Below are 22,518 nucleotides of genomic sequence, written 5' to 3' on the forward strand. Positions count from 1 at the left end.
GGATAAATCACAGAATTAAGAAAGAATGTGAGAGTAAAACACAGAAAATGTTCCAGAAATAATTTGTAGACCACAATTCTTATAACTAACCCCTACATTACTGGTAAATATAAAGTACTCACATTAGTAACTCATAAAGAAAACAGTATTTGTATTTCTTTGGTTTATATGCCTGTATGCAAGTGTTATATAGTCTTAATGTTAACTAGATGAAGTCTTAGATATTCTTGACTATTTGCTTTGACATAATGAATTTTAAGATCAACTTGTCAAGTTCCATGAAAAACCTTGTAAGGATTTTTATTGGAATTCCATGGAATTTTAGATTATTTACCACAAGCAGGTGTGTATTTTAATCAGGTGTTCATTTATGTTGCTTGGTAATAGTTGGTAATTCCTTCTTAAGTGTATTTCATGTATTTTGCTTATTTTCAGTAAAAAATCACATATAAATTTTGCCAGAGGATAAAATAGAAAAAAGCCACCTAACTTATTTTATAAGGCCAGTATAACCTTGATAGCAGTCAAGGGCTTATTAACAGTCAAGCCCAAGTCAAGTCATAGATTTTTCTTAAGAACACAGATGGAAAACTCTTAAATGAAATACTAGTGACCTGAATACAATAGCACATATTTTTTAATTATTACCATTTGCTCATTAAAAGATGAGCAGAAGATGAACTCAGCAAACTTCTTCTGTTGTTAAGGGCTAGATTGTAAATATATGCTTGTGGGCCAAGAGGCAAAACTGAGGTTATTATATAGGTACTTGTATATAATAAGAGAAAACAAATTTATATAAATATTGATGAAATTAAAAGTATAATAATTGAGTACAATTTTCATAATACAAATGTGAATAATGGAACTGTTTTGCCGGGTGGGGGTTGATGACGTTTCACTTAACTAGAGTTAAAAATTGGTGTTCTTAGCATCAAAATTAATTGCAAATGTTGATTCATTAATGCCGATTTGTGACGAGATTTTACATATTTCACCTTTGTTTTTCCTCTTACATAGGTACTGCCAAATATTGATATCAATCTATGAGTATATGGTTTTAATTGAGTATATTCACCTATTAGAAGCCATTTTTAGCATTTTATTAGCTAAAAGATGACAATGCCTTTTAGCATGTCATTACATTGCAAATTAACTACTTAATATTAAAGTTACTTGATTGAACAGCTAAATAGACTTTGGAATATGGAAATTTCTTTTGTACTTGGATCAAGGTTGAAAAATGCTGCTGTGGATTGAAATCAGAAAGTATATTGCTGGGAATTTGTGTAAGAATGGAGATCTCACTTTTTTTTAACTTTGTCAGTTCCGGAAGTGTATATAACACAGCCTGACATTATTTGTAACTTAAACAATCTTAGTTCTCATTGAAATGACTTCATCACAGTAAAAGTTTCACATTTAACTACTGTATTGCCTTGTAGTTTTAGGTTGAAACATTTTAAAGTCTGCCTTATTAAGCTAATTCCAAAACCATTCAGAGTTAAGTAAAAGTGACTGAGCCATAGCTACCATTTAAAAATGTAAACACAACCCATTCTTGTGTACTGTGCAAGTGGCAAGATGTATTTGGCCCATAGGCTGTAAGTTTACCAACCCCTGCTCTGTGTAAAGTCTTATATTCCCAATAGGTGCATGTTTCCCTCCAAACACTGCAACCAGTGAAATTATTGTTAACTTTTAAAAAACTTATCCAATTTGAAATTACATTTTTTAAATTTGCATTTATTTGAAGATTAATAAAGTGAAATATCTTTTCCTGATTATGGGCCATTTATATTTCTTCATTGTAGACTGGATGTTCATACTCTTTTTCTATTTTTATTGCAGTAAAATTTTCATTCTGACAATTATTTTGTGTGCCAAAAGGAGTTCTAAGTCCTTTTTAGTGGCTCTCCCTACTTTAGTATTATTTTTCTCTGCTTTCTCCCACACATCCAACACTTCTTTCCTATTGAAAGACCTGCCATTGCCCGACAGAACTGTTTTCTCAAGCTTCTCTACATATAATGCACATTCTCCATCACCTTTTCTCCGTTTTCTCTCCTAGCATAACTCTTACTTATCCTTCAAGATTCAGATCAAGAATTAATTCCTCCTCCTTGGCTCCACAGCACTCAGTGCAAATGTCTGCCAGAAAACCTAGGACACTGTTACAGAATTAATTATTGCTCACAGTGGTCTGTCTCTCTACCAACCTCAAAGCTCTCTGAGACATGGTATTGTAATTGATCTTTATATTCAGGAACAGTGCCTAGCACTTAGTAGGCACTGATTATTTGTTGACTGAGTGAGTTCAAAATAGCAGAAGTATTAATAATATTAACAGAGCAGTATGTGCCTAACACATAAATATCAGAAACAAATTTGTATAATAGTATCCCTTGTAAAATACTTATAATAATATACAACTGGATTTTGAAAATCAGACATCAAAATCTCACCACACAAAATAGCACTTAAAGTTTTTATCTTATTCCCTGACAAAATTTAGTTTCTCAAACATTTTATTTAGATACTTGTCTTTTCCCCTAAAGACTTAAAATAATTTAAATAATTGCCATTAGCTACGGCTATGATCTCTAATTCAAGAAATTTGCTTGTACTGGAAAACAAAATACAAAAAAGAATATTCATCAGCCATGTCTGTTCTGTAGTCTGAACAATAAGTTCTTTCAAAATCTCCTTTGTAACTTAACCAAGATTCATTTTGAATTAATCTTTCATTTTGCTTTATTTCCAAAGGACATCCATTACCTTGCACTAGATAAGGGTGAATTGGCACTAGCTGAAGTGGCAAGAAAACGAGCTAACGACATTGATGCAGAATCAATAACCTCTGAAGTTGGTAAGAATTAATGCTAGTTTAAGTCCTTTTTGTTTCAATCAATACTTACTTAGTATCATTTATATTTATGTTTGTAGAGCATTGTTGGTTAATTTGAATTACTTACCTTGTAAGACAGCATCTTTAAAAAAACTAATTAAGTCTGGGTAAATAGTATAATACGGATATCTAAGTTAGAGATATGTTAATTTGAAAATTGATAATAAGTGATTAATCGCTATTTAGCAGAAAGTGAAGAGGAAATTGTTCATAAGATTTTTGAAGAAAATATTTTATTATCATCAGTGCTATTATTAAAATTAACCAACACAGGAATTTACATAATCCTTTATTTATACATATAGACATATCTCAAAAGATTCTCTCCTATGTCAGACAAAGTTCACATGGGATTTTAGGTTTGATGGGTGATTTGTTTTCACTTAGAAGCCACTATAGTCTTTTCACAGTGTAGTCTTCCAAAGGAGAGAAATGAGAAACCTAAAATTGAATCTAAAGATCCATTTAAAACTTTGTTAATATAGACAAACGAGTTTTTAAAAAACCATTATAGTATCAACAAGGAGCTTTCTTTTTGTAAACTCAGTTTATCTAATGTGACTAAATCTCTAAGTACTGACCTCTGGATATCCCAATTCCTATTCTTCCTGGTATTTCCTTTCCTAAGATTAGGCAAAAGACACTCAGAATTGCAACAGAATTTGTTTCTTTGTAGAACTCCTATGAAACAAATTTGAATAAGATTTCTACTTTGTAAGTTGCTTGAAAATATTATAGCAAGCCTCTCCACATATAGATCTTGTGCTTTGCTTTTGTAATACTATTTGCAGCCATAGGTAACAATCATCAGCTTCTCTTTAATATCACCACCAGAGATCCCAGTCTTCAAGATGGTATTGAAGGACTCAAAGCCATACCACCTGGGTGGCTCTAAAACTGAATACCAAAGCTGACAATTTACTTACCAGATAATTTAGTTCTCTTTTCCCAGCCCTGAAAGAGTTCCAAACTGATCAAACCCATGAGATACATAGACTACCTTCAAATCTCCAATCCTAAAATATAAGGAATACTCACTATTAATACAATATTAGATAAGAGTAACTTTAGTTACCTATCACTATATGTTGTTATTTGTTAAGAATATTGATGTGACTCCTAATAATAAAAACAATAGCTATTAAATTCTTACTATGGGCCAGGAATCATTCTGAGTTATAGGTATTAACTAATCCCCACCATAACTCAGTGAGGTAGGTACAATTTATATTTGTTATGAGAAGTCACTTTTAACTAAATGATGAAGCTGGACATATGTACACAGGTCTGTTGGATATGTGCTTAGAAGTAGAATTGCTGAGATATAGGATACATGCATATGTTCAAGTTTTGTAGCTACTTCCAGTTTTACCAGTTAGTTGTAACAATTTAGCTTCTCACCAGCAGTGCCCAAGAGTTAATGGTTTTTTTCATTAGGTTATACATAGTATTCTTTTTTCATTTTAGCCATTCTGTTGAGGAATACATTAATAATTTTGTATATATGAGAATATATGGAGAGAGACTGTTTTTAGACTCTTTGTTTCATTGGTCTGTTTGTACTTGAACAAATATCTTACTGTTTTAAGCAACTCTGACTTTAAGTCTTATTATCTGGTAATGCAAGTTGTTCAGCTTTTTTCTTCTTTAAGATGACTATAGCCATTCCTGGCCCATTACATTTCCATATAAATTTCAAAATCAGCTAGCACCTTCCCCCAAGAAAAAAAGGTGAGGAACTGAAATTCTCTTTGAAATTGCATTAAATCTATAGACCAATTTGGACATAGTTGGTTTTTTAAAAATAATGAGTTTTCTATTCTGTGAATATTATATATCCCTCCATTTATTAATTTTTTTCTCTGAGATATTCTGAAATTTCTGCTGTAATGGTCTTGCACATCTTTCATTAGATTTTCTTTTTCTCTACTGAAAGAATTTTAATTCAATTATGGTACATAAATTCAATAGAATACTATACTAAAATTTAAAAGGATAAGAAAGAATGGTATATATTGATATTTGTATAGGAAAAATATATAGTCACACATACCCTAAAAATCTGGAAGGATAAACACCTTACTGTTATCAATGATTGTATCTGAGGGATGGAAATTCCTGATGAAATTTTCATTTTCTATTTTTTATAGTTCTTAATTGGGTGACCTCACATAATGGGCAAAAACTGTATGGATATTGGGTGTATTTTATTGAGATATAATTGCTAGATTAATTTAAGGCATATAACATCATTATTTGGTGTCTATAAATAATGCAAAATGATCTCCACAATAAGTCTACTTAACATCTATCACCACACAGCTACAATTTGTGTGTGTGTGTAAAAACTCTTAAAATTAACTCTCTTAGTTACCTTCAAGTTTACAGTACAGTATTTTTGATATTGTATGGAACCACAAAAGACCTCAAGTAGCCAAAGCAATCAAGAAAGAAGAACAAAACTGGAGGCATCACATTTTATGATTGCAAATTATATTACAAAGCTATAGTAATCAAATCTGTAGATTGAATTGGCTACTTTGGACATTTTAACAACACTCTTTCAATCCATGAGCATGGTTTATCTTGGTGTTTGTGTCTTCAATTACTTTCACCAATGTTATGTGATTCTTTACACTGAAGTGTACAGGTCTTTCATCTCTGTGGTTAAATTTATTCCTTTTTGAATCCTTTTTGATACAATTGTAAATGGGATTACATTCTTAATTCCCCTTTCTGATAGTTTGATACTAGTGTATAGAAATGCAATATTTTTGTATATTGATTTTTTAATCCTCTTTACTGGGTTCTTTTATTAGTTCTAACAGTTTTTGGTAGAGTCTTTAGGGTTTTCTATATTATAATATTGTGTCATCTGCAAATAGACACAGTTTTGCTTCTTCCTTTCTAAATTGGAAGTGTTTTCTTTCCTAATTGATTTGCTGGTACCTCCAAAACTATGTCAAATCAAAGTGGCAAGAGTGGGCATCCTTGTCTTTTTCCTAATCTTAGAAGTAGAGCTTTTATCTTTTCACCATTGAGAATGATGTTAGCTAGCGGCCTGTCATATATGACCTTTATTATTTTGAGGTAAGTTCCCCTATTTGCAGATACCCTCTTGTTATCTGAGACACCATTCTTTAATGATTTTTCTTCCTAACACTTTTCTAGCCATTCCTTCTCAGTTTCCTTTACTGGTTTCTCTTTATTAGACCTCTGTAAATTCACCAATGCTTGCAGCAATCTAGGGAGTATTCCAAGAAAAACAACTGAATTTCAGTAAGAAGGGCAAGTTTTGTGGTGTTTTACCCTATTTCCATTGGCCCCTCCATCCAGCTCCACAGTAGCTTGAGAATCAGCAACTCACAACTGTGGCAAAAGATACAGCCCAGGAGAAAGTGAAGAACAGGATTGGAGATCCTTAAAATCCCCATTCCCAGAAAACTATCATTATGTGACTTTGTCTGCTGTTTCCCTGGAAGACCTCCAGTGCAAACATGTTTTTATGAGACCTGAATGGTAGCTCATGCACTGTGCAAAGGCTCTTCCCCAGGGCTGTTTGTGGAAAACAATTTAGAGGCAGTTGTTTAGGGTTGTGGATGCCCGAGGAGGTAAATAACAGCTGGGGCAAATAAGCCACCTAAAAAGCTAAAAAGGAAAATCTGGGGAATGTGATGTCCACAGGGGATTTGAAAATCTTCCTAGGAATATAGATGGCCAATTATGTGTGTGTACTGTGTGCATCCCCAGGACTGTATGCTTTCTCAGAAAAGATCCAAGAAGGTCCTAAATTCTCACCACTGGATGATTGAGACATTGTACAAATAGGAAATGAAGACTAAAGCTGAGTTGTAAACTGTTTTGTTGAGTTTTGAAGGGTTGCGCCAACATACACACAGAACCCCCAGCAAAGACTGTGAGACTTATTGGTTCCAAGATTGGAAATTCCTATCCAATCTGTAAGTGACTGCTAATGTAAATTTAAAGAGATTGCAGTAGCCACACAAAACAAAGATTATACAGACTTTATAGAATTAGTTCAGAGAAGTCACCAAAAAACAAAGAGAAAAAACCTTGGAGAAGAATGTCTGATTTCCAGGGTTGCCACCTTATATTATTTAAATGCCCAGTTTCTAATGAAGTATTATGACAAGCAACCAAACAAACGAATATGGCACATAAATAGGGAAAAAAGTAATCAGTAGAAACTGACCCTGAGGAAGATCAGATGTTGGATTTAATAAATAGATGTTAAAGCACTGAATCTCAGCACTTGATATAGATCTAAGCACAATAATAACTCAATAAGTATTGTTGAATGAATGAATACATGAGAGAATGTAAAAAAAAAAAAAAGGAAAATAGACCAGGAAAAAATGGGGAAAAAAGGCAGCAGGCAATTACACAAGGATAAAAAGCCTTCTAAATATAGATAATCTGTATGTCACAATACCAATACCACACTTTCTTCACAAAACTGTAGGAATCTTGTTGCCTAATAAAGGATTTTTCCCCACATTGTTTTTCTTCAAAATTTTCTTAGCTATTCATTCTCTGTGTTCTATACCATGTGAACTTCATTGAGAATTAACTTCTCAACTTCCATGAAAACTTCACGTGTTTTTTTTTAGATTTTTTTTTTATGTGCATTAATATACACTTGCAAGAAAAACATTGTGGTTACTAGATTTCCCCCATTATCAAGTCCCGACCACATACCCCATTACAGTCACTGTTCATCAGCATAGTAAGATGCTATAGAGTCACTACTTGCCTTCTCTGTGTTATACTGTCTTTCCTGTGTCCCGCCCCTACATTATACATGCTAATTGTAATGAACCCTTTTTCTCCCTTATGCCTCCCTTCCCACCCATTCTCCCTAGTCCCTTTCCCTTTGATAACTGTTAGTTCATTCTTAGGTTCTGTGAGTCTGCTGCTGTTTTGTTCCTTCAGTTTTTTCTTTGTTCTTATACTCCACAGATGAGTGAAATCATTTGGTGCTTGTCTTTCTCCGCCTGGCTTATTTCACTGAGCATAATACCCTCTAGCTCCATCCATGTTGTTGCAAATGGTAGGATTTGTTTTCTTTTTATGGCTGAATAGTATTTCATTGTGTATATCTACCACATCTTCTTTATCCATTCATCTACTGATGGACACTTAGGTTGTTTCCATTTCTTGGCTATTGTAAATAGTGCTGCAATAAACATAGGGGTGCATATGGCTTTTGGAAACTGCGCTCCTGAATTCTTAGGGTAACTTCCTAGGAGTGGAATTCCTGAGAAAAATGGTATTTCTATTTTAACTTTTTGAGGAACCTCCATATTGCTTTCCGCAATGGTTGAACTATTTTACATTCCCACCAGCAGTGTAGGAGGGTTCCCCTTTCTCCACATCCTAGCCAACATTTGTTATTTGTCTTTTAGATGGTGGCCATCCTAACTGGTGTGAGGTAATATCTCATTGAGGTTTTAATTTTCATTTATCTGATGATTAGGGATGTGAAGCATCTTTCCATGTGTCTGTTAGCCATCTGAATTTCTTCTTTGGAAAAGTGTCTGTTCAGCTCCTCTGCCCATTTTTTAATTAGATTATTTCCTTTTTGTTTGCTGAGGTGTGTGAGCTCTTTGTATAATTTGGATGTCAGCCCCTTATCGGATATGTCATTTATGAATATATTCTCCCATACTGTAGATGTCTTTTTGTTCTACAGATGGTGTCCTTTGCTGTACAGAAGGTTTTTAGTTTGATGTTGTTCCACTTGTCCATTTTTGCTTTTATTTCCCTTGCCCAGGGAGATATGTTCTTGAAGAAGTTGCTCATGTTTATGTCCAAAAAAATTTGCCTCTGTTTTTTTCTAAGAGTTTTATGGTTTCATGACTTACATTCAGATCTTTGATCCATTTTGAGTGTACTTTTCTGTATGCGGTTAGACAGTAATCCAGTTTCATTCTCTTACATGTAACTGTCCAGTTTTGCCAGCACCATCTGTTGAAGAGGCTGTCATTTCCCCATTGTATATCCATGGCTTCTTTATTGTATATTGATTGACCATATATGCTTGGGTTTATATCTGGGCTCTCTAGTCTGTTCCATTGGTCTATGGCTCTGTTCTTGTGCCAGTACCAAATTGTCTTGATTACTGTAGCTTTGTAGTAGAGCTTGAACTTAGGGAGCATAATTCCCCCTGCTTTCTTCTTCCATTGCTTTGACTATTTGGGGTCTTCTATGGTTCCATATGAATTGTAGAACAATTTGCTCTAGTTCATTGAAGAATGCTGTAGGTATTTTGATGCAGGTTGCATTGAATCTGTAGATGCTTTAGGCAGAATGGCCATTTTGACAATATTAATTCTTCCTATTCATGAGCACAGGATGTGTTTCCATTTATTGGTTTCTTCTTTAATTTCTCTCATGAGTGTCTTGTAGTTTTTAAGAGTATAGGTCTTTTACTTCCTTGGTTACATTTATTCCTAGGTGTTTTATTCTTTTTGATACAATTGCAACTGGAATTTTCCTGATTTCTCTTTCTGCTAGTTCATCATTAGTGTATAGGAAAGCAACAGATTTCTGTGTATTAATTTTGTATCCTGCAACTTTGCTAAATTCAGATATTAGATCTACTAGTTTTGGAGTCAATTCTTTAGGGTTTTTTTATGTACAATATCATGTCATCAGCAAACAGGGACAGTTTGACTTCTTCCTTGCCAATCTAGATGCCTTTTATTTCTTTGTGTTGTGCAGGTGTCGTGGCTAGGACCTCCAGAACTATGTTGAATAAAAGCAGAGAGAGTGGGCATCCTTGTCTTAGTCCTGATCTTAAAAGAAAAGCTTTCAGCTTCTCACTGTTACGTATAATGTTGGCTGTGGGTTTGTCATATATGGCCTTTATTATGTTGAGGTACTTGCCCTCTATACCCATTTTGTTGAGGATTTTTATCATGAATGGATGTTGAATTTTGTGGAATGATTTTTCAGCATCTGTGGAGATGATCATGTGGTTTTTGTCCTTTTTGTTGATGTGGTGGATGATGTTGATGAATTTTCGAATGTTGTAACATACTTGCATCCCTGGGAAAAATACCACTTGATAATGATGGATGATCATTTTGATGTACTTTTGAATTCAGTTTTCTAATATTTTGTTGAGTATTTTTGCATCGATGTTCATCAGGGGTATTGGTCTGTAATTTAATTTTTTTGTGGTATCTTTGCCTGGTTTTGGTATTAGAGTGATGTTGGCCTCTTAGAATGAGTTTGGGAGCATTCCCTCCTCTTTTACCTTTTGGAAAACTTTAAGGAGGATGGGTATGAAGACTTCACTAAATGTTTGATAAAATTCAGCAGTGAAACCACCTGGTCAAGGTGGTTTGTTCTTAGGTAATTTTGATTACTAATTCAATTTCTTTGCTGGTAATTGGTCTATTCAGATTTTCTGTTTCTTCCTGGGTCCGCCTTGGGAGGTTGTATTTTTCTGGAAAGTTGTCCATTTCTTCTAGGTTATCCAGTTTGTTATCATATAATATTTCATAGTATTCTCTAATAATTCTTTGTATTTCTGTGGTGTCTAGTGATTTTTCCTTTCTCATGTCTGATTCTGTTTATGTGTGTAGACTCTCTTTTTTTCTTGATAAGTCTGGCTAGGGGTTTATCTATTTTGTTTATTTTCTTAAAGAACCATCTTCTGCTTTCATTGATTCTTTCTATTGTTTTCTTCTTCTCAATTTTATTTATTTCTGCTTTAATCTTTATTATGTCCCTCCTACTAACCTTGGGCCTCATTTGTTCTTCCTTTTCTAGTTTCATTAATTGTGAGTTTAGACTGTTCGTATGGGACTGTTCTTCTTTCCTAAGGTAGGCCTGTATTGCAGTATGCTTCCCTCTTATCATGGCCTTCACTGCATCCCACAGATTTTTGTGGTGTTGAATTATTGTTGTCATTTGTCTGCATATATTTCTTGATCTCTGTTTTTATTTGGTCATTCATCTATTGATTATTTAGGAGCATGTTATTAAGCCTCCATGTGTTTGTGGGTTTTCTCATTTTTTGTGTGTACTTTATTTCTAGTTTCATACCTTTTTGATCTGAGAAGCTCATTGGTACAATTTCAGTCTTTCTGAATTTACTGAGGCTCTTTTTGTGGCCTAGTATGTGAGCTGTTCTTGAAAATGTTCCATGTGCACTGGAGAATAATGTGTATCCTGTTGCTTTTGGATCAATTGTTCTGTAAATATCTGTTACGTCCTTCTGTTCTGATACATTGTTCAGTGCCTCTGCCTCTTTAGTTATTTTCTGTTTGGTTGATCTGTCCTTTGGAGTGAGTTGTGTGTTGGAGTTTCCTAAAATGAATGCATTGCATTCTATTTTCTCCGTTAGTTCTGTTGGTATTTGTTTCACATATGTTGGTGATCCTGTGTTGGGTACATAGATATTTATAATGGTTATATCCTCTTGTTGGATTGACCCCTTTGTCATTATGTAATGTCTTTCTTTGTCTCTTGTCAGTTTCTTTGTTTTGAAGTCTATTTTGTCTGATACAAGTACTGCAACACCTGCTTTTTTCTCCCTGTTGTTTGCATGAAATGTCTTTTTCCATTCCTTGACTTTTAGTCTGTGCATGTCTTTGGGTTTGAGGTGAGTCTCTTGTAAGCAGCATTTAGATGGGTCTTGTTTTTTTATCCATTCAGTGACTCTGTGTCTTTTGATTGGTGCATTCAGACCATTTACATTTAGGGTGATTATTGATAGGTATGTACTTGTTGCCACTGCAGACTTTAGATTCGTGGTTACCAAAGGTTCAAGGGTAATTCCCTTACTATCTAACAGTCTAATTTAACTCACTTAGTATGCTCTTACAAACACAACCTAAAGGTTCTTTTTTTTTTCTCCTCCTTTTTCTTCCTCCTCCATTCTTTGTATGTTATGAGTCATATTCTGTACTCTTTGTCTACCCCTTGGATGACATCTATTTACCCTTAGGAATACTTCCATCCATAGGAGTCCCTTCAAAATGCACTGTAGCGGTGGTTTCTGGGAGGTAAATTCTCTCAGCTGTTGCTTATCTGAAAATTGTTTAATCCCTCCTTCAAATTTCAATGATAACCTTGCTGGGTAGAGTATTCTTGGTTCAAGGCCCTTCTGCTTCATTGCATAAAATATATCATTCCACTTCCTTCTGACCTCTTAGGTTTCTGTTGAGAAATCTGTTGATAGCCTGGTGGGTTTTCCTTTGTATGTGATCTTTTCCCTCTCTCTAGCTGCTTTTCAATGTCTGTGTTTATCCTTGATCTTTGCCATTTTAATTATTATATGTCTTGATGTTGTCTTCCTTGGGTCCCTTGTGTTGGGAGATATGTTCACTTCCATGGCTTGAGAGACTATCTCGTTCCCCAGATAGGGTGAGTTTTCAGCAAGTACCTCCTCCATGACACTTTCTATCCCTTTTTCTCTCTCTTCTTTTGGTACACCTGTAAGTGGAATATTGTTCCGTTTGGATTGGTCACACAGTTCTCTCAATATTCCTTCATTCTTAGAGATTCTTTTTTCTCTCTGTATCTCAGCTTCTTTGTATTCCTCTTCTCTAATTTCTATTCCATTTACCACATCTTCTATTACATCTAATCTACTTTTAAATCCCTACATTGTATGTTTCATTTCAGATATGGAATTTCTTAATGATTGAATCCCCGTCTTAAATTCATTTCTGAGTCCTTGAATCTTTTTCTGTACCTGCATAATCATGTTTATGATTTTTATTTTGAATTCTCTTTCAGGAAGATTGGTGAATTCAGTTTCATTTGACCCTTTTTCTGGGGTTTGTGAGTATTTTGTCTGAACTAGGTTCTTTTGACATTTCATATTTATATGTGGTTCCCTCTAGTGCCCAGAAGCTCCAGTCTCTGTAGCTGCTCAGCCTCTAGAGTGAGGTTGTGGGTTGTATGGGAGCAGAGATGTTGCCTGGGGGGAAGAAAGATCTGTTTTCTGATTCCTGTCTGTGGTGCCTGTCTACAGTATCAGAGCCAGTGGACTGAGCACACAGGTGTAAGCCTCTGTGCTTGGCATCTCTAGCTGTTGTAGGTGGGGCCTCCCTCTGGTGGACTGACACCAGTGCAGTGACTGCTGGTGTGTGAGCTGGTGCCATCAGGCCAGGAGGAAAGCTCGGCAGTCTGCGTGTCACAGTCGGTGGCCTGGGAGCTGAGCAGCCAGTCAGGGGAAAGGAGTGCCTAAAGCTCCTCAAAGTTCCCAACCTGCTGGGCAGAGCACACTCAGACAACCTTGTCCACCTATCCCTTCTCCCATGCAGCAAGCTCCATGCAAACCCCGCCCCTTCAGCAGCCCTCTCGCTGCTAGGAAGCCTCTCAGACCGCCGCTTTTCTTTTGTCCCAGAGCGGCCGGATGTGGATCCCATCCCCTACAAAATGCCAGAATCTCAGTCTCTCAAGCACTACACCTGTCCCAGCTTCCCAACGTTCAGAGCACCACGCAATGTAGGTTTCTGCTCACAAAGCAGACCTCCAGGGCTAGGTGTTCAGCAGTCCCAGGCCTCCACCCCCTCCGCCCTCCATTTCTCTTCCTCCCCCCAGTGAGCTGCTGGGGTGGGGGAAGGGCTTGCATCCCACCGGATCAAGGCTTTTGTACATTATCCTGTTTCATGAGGTCTGCTCTGTTAATGAGGTCTGTATGTAGTATGGTTCAGCGTTCTTTCCTGCTGCTGTTTCAGGGTTAGTTGCATTAATTAACTATATTTTCACACTATTTGTGGTTTGGGGAGGAGTTCTCTGTCTGACCTCTCATGCTGCCATCTTGAATCTGGTAGTTTCTTTTTTATTTGATTTTTTTACTTTAATGATATAATTGACATTATATAAGTTTAAGATGTGTTTGTTTTTGATATTTATTGCAGTATGATTAGTGTTAATTAACTACAGTTTAGTGCCTATACATTTCACATAATTACCATTTCTTTTTTGTAGTTAGAATATTTAAAATGTACTCTTCACAGTTTTTAATAAAATAATACAATACTGTTAACTATATTCACAATGTTTTGCATTAGATCCCCTGAAGTTAGTCATCTTATAATAGGAAATTTGTACCCTTTGACTGACATCTTTCAATCTCCCCACAGCCTGCTCCTGATAGCCACCATTCTCTTTTCTTTTTCTAAATGTTTGGCTTTTTAGGATGCCACATACAAGTGATATAGTATTGTCTTTGTCTGACCTATTTCACTTAGTATAACAGTGTCGAGGTCCATTCATGTGGTTACCAATGGCAGTATTTACTTCCTCTCATGACTGAACAATATTCCAATATGTGGGAGTATGTGGTTCCTGTGTCTTGGTTATTGTGAATAAATCTGTAAACATGTAAACATGGGGGTGCCAATATCTTTTCAATATCTTTTTCATTTCTTTTGAATTTCTATCCAGAAGTTAGATTGCTGGATCATATGGTAGTTCTATTTTATAAAATTTTGAGGGACCTGCATACTGTTTTTTCCATACTTGATGTACCAATTTACATTCTCACCAACAGGCTTCCCTTTTCTCCACATCTTTACCAGCACTTATTATCTCTTCTCTTTTTGATGATAACCATTCTAATTGGTGTGATGTAATATCTCATTTTGGTTTTGATTTGCATTTCCATGATGATTAATGATGTTGAGTACTTTTCATCAACTTATTGGCCAATTGTATATCTTCTTTGGAAAAAAGTCTATTAGGTCTTCTGTTAATTTTTATATAAATTTTCTTTTTTGTTTTTGAGTTTATGAGTCATATATATTTTGGTTATTAACCCCTTAACAGATATATGGTTTGCAAATCACTTCTCCCATTTCATAAATTGCCTTTTTCTTTTTTTATTTTAGCTGTGTAGAAGCTTTTTAGTTTGTTGTAGTCTCATTTATTTTTTGCCTTTGTGTTTTTTGGTGTCATTTCAAAAAAATTGACAAGGCCAATATCAAAGAGCTTTTTTCTGTTATCTTATAGGAGTTTTATGGTTTTATGTCTTATGTTTAAGTCTTTAATCCTTTTTCAGTTAATTTTTGTGAGTAATGTAAAACATCCAATTTCACTTTTCTGCATGTCAGCCATTCAGTTTTCCCACCACCATTTATTAAAGGGACTGTCCTTTTCCCATTGAGTATTCTTGACTCTCTTGTCAAGTATTAGTAGTTGTATATACATGGGTTTACTTCTGGGCTCTCTAATGTTCCGTTGGGCTATGTGTGTATTTTTATGCCATTACCATACTGTCTTATCGCTTTGTTCTTCCTTCTTGGGATTGCTTTGACTATTCAAGGATTTTTGTGGTTCCATACAGATTTCAGGATTGTTTTTCTATTTATGTGAAATATACCACTGGAATTTTGATAGGGATTGCATTGAATCTATATATACGTTTGGGTCATATGGACATTTTTAACAATACTCTTCCAATCCATGAACACATTATCTTTCCATTTAGTTGTATCATCTTCAATTTCTTTCATCAAAGTCTTGTGGTTTCTAGTATACAGATCTTTCACCTCCTTAGTTAAATTTATTCTGAGATATTTTATTCTTTTTGATGTAACTGTAAATGAATTTTTTTTCATTTCTGATATTTGTTACTCATGTATAGAAACTGATTTTTGTATATTGACTTTGTATCCTCCAACTTTATTGAATTCTTTCATTAGTTCTAATGTTTTATGGTGGAGTATTTAGAGTTTTCTACATATGCCATCTGCAAAAGGAGCAGTTTTACTTCTTCCTTTCTGATTTGAATATCTTTTAATTCTTTTTCTTGCCTAATTGCTCTGACTAGAATCTCCAATATCATCAAATCAGAGTGACCAGGATTAAATGCACTTCCTTGGTGTGGCACTAGTGGTGGTATAATGCCAATAAGTGTTATAGGTATGGAACAATCTAGGCTGTTATAACAAGAGACCACAATGATTCAACAAATAATTTTATTTCTTTCTCATATCACAATCTGTGGAGGTGTTCCAGGACTCATAAGGGAGGCTACACTTATGGCTGTCTACATATTTGCATATTAAGAAATTATTCTAAATGTATTTCATTGCCAAATATACATATCAAATATGATCTTTCACATACTATGCTATAAAAAGGATGTAGCTTTACAAATTGCCTTCTCCTTTTAAATCATATGCTAAAATTTTGATATAAAAGCTTATTTGTGCTTAATGGAGAACTTTAGAGATTGCAGTATTGAAAACAGTATAAAGATGATAAAGATTACTCATTATGTTATCACCCAAAGATATTTTACACCATTAGTTTATTTATTTCCTTTCTACTATGCATATATTTAAAAGAATTTAAATCATTTTTCTTCCTTTTTGTTACCCAATAGTATGTTGTGACTACAGTCCCATGTTATTAGAAATCATTCAAAAGCCTGATTTTAAGTAAGTTTTCTTCCTTTTTGGTTTTACTGTAAAATCATGGTACCATTGTAAAAATGTATGAAAATTACGTACACTAGATGATACATGTGTGAAGGTAAAAATTTGCTTTTATACTTAACATATCTAATTATCAATATAAAATTACCCTAAAATTAAGCCACAAAAACGTTTTTAATTCTATAGATAAAAGTTGTGGTTAACTGTTTACCTATATTATGCTTGATAGGTAGACTACATTATCCTGCTCGAGTTTGGAGATACATTCATGCCTACTTTTGGCTCCGCTTCACCTGTCGTCTTTTCATTGTGTCATGAAGTTAGTTTTGATCTATACCTTCCTACTTCTAGGCATCTTTGCCTGAAGACATAATCCTAAACCCTTCCTACTTAAAAGGACATCAAAGACTAACTGCTTTGCTTAGCCTCAGACGTGTATACAAGACTTGTGTAACTTAAAACAGGTTATAGTTTTCAGTAAAGTTTCTAAGCATGCATGATTATCCAACCTTTGTTCCTTTCTTTGTGGTGACATAATGTTGTCAGTTACAGAATGTGACATATTAAATAATGTAATAAAGAATTGTAAACAATTCTTAACCTTAAATATAGATTTTCCCTAAATTAGGTATTTATTTTCAGCCCAAACCTTTTCATCATTTAAATGGTTAACATATTTTTGAACTCTGAAATACTGGATCACTATATTATGAGACAAGGTGTCATGTTTTCAGAACTCACCTACTCATATATTGACAGTTAATTCACAAAAGATAATACAAGTCTTTTCTTGTGGAGAAAGGTGCAAACATTAAACTATTTGGGCTTTAGCCCTTTCTTTTCTTCTTTTCAGAAAGGAGTCACTGTCTTAAACCTAATTTACTTGTTAGTCAGAACAGTAAATTGTGCTAGTCTAGGACAGACTACTGCCAATTATATTTTCTGCAAGTAAAGGAGAATTTTGCTTGAAGATTAGTAATATTTAAAAGTAACTAATGAAACCATGAAGTTAATAAATAGAATATGTGCTAACTTGGCTAGAACGGAGTACAAGAAAATACCTTCTATCATTAATCTCTAAATGTGGATAGACAAACAGGTTCATGCAGTAATATGCTACAAACTTTAAGAATATTAAGGTGGTCGGAAAGCTGAGTTCTAATTTTGACTAATCTAGTCAAGACTAACCAACTGACACTAGAAAAAAAAAACTTTTTTAGGTCTCAATTTGCTCATTTATGAAATAAGGAGATAGAACCAGAAAAGCCTAAGTCTTTTTCAGCACTAAAGTTATATACATACAAGTACATAAGACTGGATTGAACCCAAACTAAGGCACCACAAAATTCTAGAAAAGATACAATTCTGTAGGGAAAAAAATCATTTATTTGTATCTGCCTAATAGTACAAACCAATTTTGAAAAAAATAAGTTTGAATATTCTCTCAGGGGAGTTGATTTATTCAAAGGTACTTCTGAATTAAATCCTCTTAAACAGTGCTTTTTAAAGACTTACTTTATAACTGAAATATATTTTAGCAAAAAGTATAACAGTAATGTGCCCAAGCAGAGAAGATAACACAGAAACTGAAGAATTTCTCAATAAGCCCAATTATTTCACATGTTATCTGACAAAAATCATAAAATTACTGAATTTAAAGCTGAATTTGGACCTCTTGAAGATACTTTACATGTGTAAAATTCTTTATGTAATGTGTTAGAATTTACATCAATTCTGAAGGTAATCTTCCTATATCCTTAATATCTCTCCAGGAAATGTCTGTTCACAAAAATCTTTGTTATAAAGATCATCTAGAAAGTTTATGAGTTAAAATCATGCATCTGCTTTATTGAATTAAGTATTACTTTTACCTGTTCTTAGCCATTTTACAGTTTACAAAATGGCTTCATATAACCATTAATCTATATTCTCAAGGGGAATCAAGGAAAAATCAGGGTTGTTATAGTCACATTCCAAAGTCTTAAAGAAAATTAAATGCTTTACATTCTCAGATCTAATCATCATTTAATTGCTGTGGGTAGAATATAATTTAAAGCTGATCTATTTCAGCTCCCATCACTATATACATAACCTTTCAAGAAATATAGATGGCAGGGACTGAAAGTATTCCACTGATACACTAGGGCTGCTTCTGTAGCCTTGCAAGTGCCCACTGAGGGCATCTCTTACCAACTCCAAGTTCAGTGACATTGTACTGGTAGCTTGAAATTGGCCACAGAAGGAGTAGTATTTATATCACAGATATAAGTATATTGGTTGCTTTTGTTTTACTTTGGGTTTTGAAGAGCTGGTTGTTAAATCACTTAACAGCACATCACTGAAGTAATCCCAGGTACAGTTCCTGAAGGCCATGTCTCCACATAGCAAAACCCTATAACTGTTCCTGATTGTGCATCTACCAGAACTGAATTTTTAAAATTCACTTATCTTTCTCCAGCTTCCAATACTTTAATTGGAAAGATAAAGGAGGGAGTATAATCCATATCATATATAATTAATTGCATGTCATTGAACCTGTATAGCAGTGCTGTCCAATAGAAATACAGTGCAAATCATATAACTCAATTTTCTAACTACAACTTAAAGTACATCTCAAAATTGGATGTTAAATTTTTACTGGAAATATGTTATCTGTATTTGAAGAATTAGTTTCAGGTACCCAAGTCGGTCCTTACTTTCTTAAAATTTTCACAATTAACAGAGTATCTATTTTTAAATTTAAATTACTTAAAAGTAAATAATACATAGCAAGTTCCTCAGTCTTAGTAGTCACGTTTCAGGAGCTCAATAGCCACACTTAGAAGTGGTTATTATATTGAACAATGTAGCTCTATGGTGTCAGTACTTCAGGAGTTTCCCAGAAGCTTGGGCCATATTCTGTGCCAGCTTCAAGTGTGGAATCAAATGAATTTTTTCACTTTTTAGTGCCTCAATTTTCTGAGTTATAACCTTAGCAGAATAATGGGTTAATATGGTAACTACAGTTGACCCTTAAACAACAAGGGATTAGGGACCATCCCCTTGCAGCTGAAAATCCAAGTCTAACCTTTTATTCCCCAAAAACTTAACTACTAATAGCATACTGTTGACTGGAAGCCTTACCGATAACATAAAGTCATTTAACACATTTTGTGTATGTTTACATAATGTATTTTAAAATAAAGCAAGCTAGGGAAAAAATGTTAGGCAAATCACAAGAAAGAGAAAATATATTTACAGCACTGTACAATATTTGTTGAAAAAAATCACATATAAGTGGACCCATGCAGTTCAAACCCATGTTGTTCAAGGGTCAGTTACAATTAATAATAGAAATATTAATGATTGCTGTAATCATGAAATCACATGATGTAACAGCTGCCATTTTTGGCATGTCATGTTATTTCAACAAGTAACAAGCAATAGCTGCAATGTGAAGAAGAGCTTAAACTTGTTAGGTGACAGGAGAAATAAATTCTAAGCATTTATAAAGTACTTTTCATCTTTAAAGGACTTCAAAAACTGTAATTAATCTGATAATATAATAATACATTGTTCCTGTTAGAAGTGAATTCCTGAGTCCAGATGGCCTTTCTGCTCAATAAAAACCTTCAATATGCTTGTGAAACACTCTATATAATATCTTATTCCTTAGTTATGAACAAGACAATAGTTGCATATGAAGTGCTTTTCTGGACCTGAGTACCATAATAAAGTAACCTCAATAGAGAAAAATAGTGCCCCTATAATGTTCATCACTTGTGTATTGTCTGCAAAACCAATAAGAAAAAGTCAAGTACAGCTTTCATGATTATATAAAGTAGATATTTAAATCCCATTTTTATGGTACTTAATCTCTACACTGCCATTAGAACCATAATACCATCTATTTTTATGGGCTTTACAGTTTTCATTATTTTATTATCTCATCAACCCTAAAAGATAAACAGGCCAGTTGTTGTTAGGACAGTTTTTTGAATGAAATTCAGAAAGACTGAGTGACTTACACAAAACTGCATAGTGATCAATGCTGGAGCCAGAATCCAAGTCTTATGATTTTAGCTACCATTTATCAAGAGCTTACTATATGTTGGAGAGTATGTTGAACATTATGCATTACCTCATTTAATGGTCACGACAATCTCACAGATAAAGAGAGTGTATGCAGAAACATTGTTACACATAGGTCCTTTTTTCTCCCAAAGTATATGTGGTTCTCTACTATGGTTAACCTAAAAATGGAGTATTATCAGTATAAGAGAATAAAGGAACCAATATTCATTTAACATAAAATAACTACAATCTGCTAACACATGTTATTTGCCAGGCATAGTGCTAAGCTCTGCAGTTACTATGGTGTATCTATTTACCACAATCATAAGACTTTAAGTATTAGTTTTCCCATTTATAAATAAGGATGCAGAGACTCAAAGTGTCAGAGGCAGAATTTAAAATCATACCTGTTTGAATCCAAATCTCTTACTCTGAATCACTTTGCTATTCTGCTTTTTTATTTCAAGTCCACTGCTATTTTCTACATTCCTTGCTGCCTAACGTTGCCTGTTACCTATTTTTCTAGTTATTTTTATTTTCAGACTGGGAGTGGGAGATTGACATAAAAAAAGTTAGCAAGAAAGATTTTTGTCATCTTTGTGTACCATATTATACTAAGAGTACCAAAAATGAGTACTTACACCATTTTCATACCATAGTGCAGAAAAGTAGCTTTTTTTAAAAAATGAAACTGTCATTAATAATTTGCAGTCACAATATATGTAGGTCACTGAGAGGGTAGTACAGCACAGAGAATACAATGAGGGTTCAACAATCCCCATGATAAACTTACATTGTGATTGCAAATTATTGTGCCCCTTTGTCCCCCTCCACCCCACACACCCATCCCAACCCTTTCCCCTCGGTAACCACTAGTCATTTCTCAGTGTCTATGAGTCTACTGCTGTTTTGTTTTCTGTTTTGCTTAGTTTTTATATTCCACAAATAAGTGAAAGCATATGGTATTTTATATGATTATTGTCTTTATCCACGTGGCTTATTTCTCTCAGCATAATACCCTTTAGATACATCGCTGACAGGATTTCCTTTCCTATCCTGCTGAATAATATTCCATTGTGTATATGTACCACATCTTTATCCATTCATCTATTGATGTACACTTAGGTTGCATCTGTATCTTAGCTATTGCAAATAGTGCAGCAATAAACATAGGGGTACATATATCTTTTCAAATCAGGGATTTTGTTTTTTTTGGGTAAATTCCAAGAAGTGGAATTACTGGGCCAAATGGTATTTCTATTTTTAGTTTTTTGAGGAACCTCCATACTGCTATCCACAGCAGTTGCACCAACTGACATTCTCACCAACAGTTTATGAGGGTTCCCCTTTCTGTGCACCCTCACCAGTGTATGTTGTCTCTTTATCTTTTGGTTAGTGGCGATTCTAACTGGTATGAGGATTTTGATTTACATTTTCCTGATGATTAGTGATGTGGAGCATCTTTTTATGTGCCTGTTGGCCATTTGTATTTCTTCTTGGGAGAAATGTGTGTTTAGATCCTCTGCCCATTTTTTAATCGGGTTATTTGTTTCTGAGTGTTGAGGCATATGAGTTCTTCATATATTTTGGAATGTTAATCCCTTATCAGATGAGTCATTTACAAATATATTCTCCCATACTGTAGGAAGCCTTTTTGTTCTGCTTATGGTGTCCTTTGCTGTGCAGAAGCTTTTTAGTTTAATATAGTCCCACTTGCTCATTTTTTATTTTGTTTCCCTTGCAAGCTTTAAACAATCATAAATCTCTATAACACTTCTAAATGTAAGCTGGCAGTTGTGGAACTGAACTTCTTTACCTTAGACCTAGCATTAGAACCATAATACCATCTACTTTTACTGGCTTTCCAGTTTTCAGAATGTAACAGATCCTTCACTTATTAAATGGTAAACTTTTGCAGTTTCTCCAGAACTATAGGAAGTTGATTTGTCCATTCAGTACGTATTTTGAATTAAAACTATGTTTAAAATAACAAAATGTGAGATAGAAGACTAAGCATTGTTTAATCAATTTGCTTAATTTAGCTCAATAATTTACATTAATGGAGACCACTGAGTGTATTTGAAGAGTGGCTCCTTTTCCTGTCAGAAAACTTATTTTTTCACACCACAT

General features: G+C 34.3%; 1 protein-coding gene across 4 annotated transcripts in view; it reads left to right on the top strand.

Moving 5' to 3' along the window:
• WDPCP (WD repeat containing planar cell polarity effector) overlaps nt 1-22,518 on the top strand; it is a 429,599-nt gene that overhangs the window by 240,987 nt on the left and 166,094 nt on the right. For all 4 annotated transcript variants that reach the window (XM_036890364.2, XM_036890366.2, XM_036890367.2 and 1 more), the window contains exon 14: nt 2,767-2,869. In XM_036890364.2, the coding sequence (XP_036746259.2) occupies nt 2,767-2,869 (103 nt within the window). The remainder of the gene's footprint in view (nt 1-2,766; nt 2,870-22,518) is intronic.

This window comes from Manis pentadactyla, chromosome 2, assembly GCF_030020395.1.
Source record: "Manis pentadactyla isolate mManPen7 chromosome 2, mManPen7.hap1, whole genome shotgun sequence".
Classification (NCBI taxonomy): Eukaryota; Metazoa; Chordata; class Mammalia; order Pholidota; family Manidae; genus Manis; species Manis pentadactyla.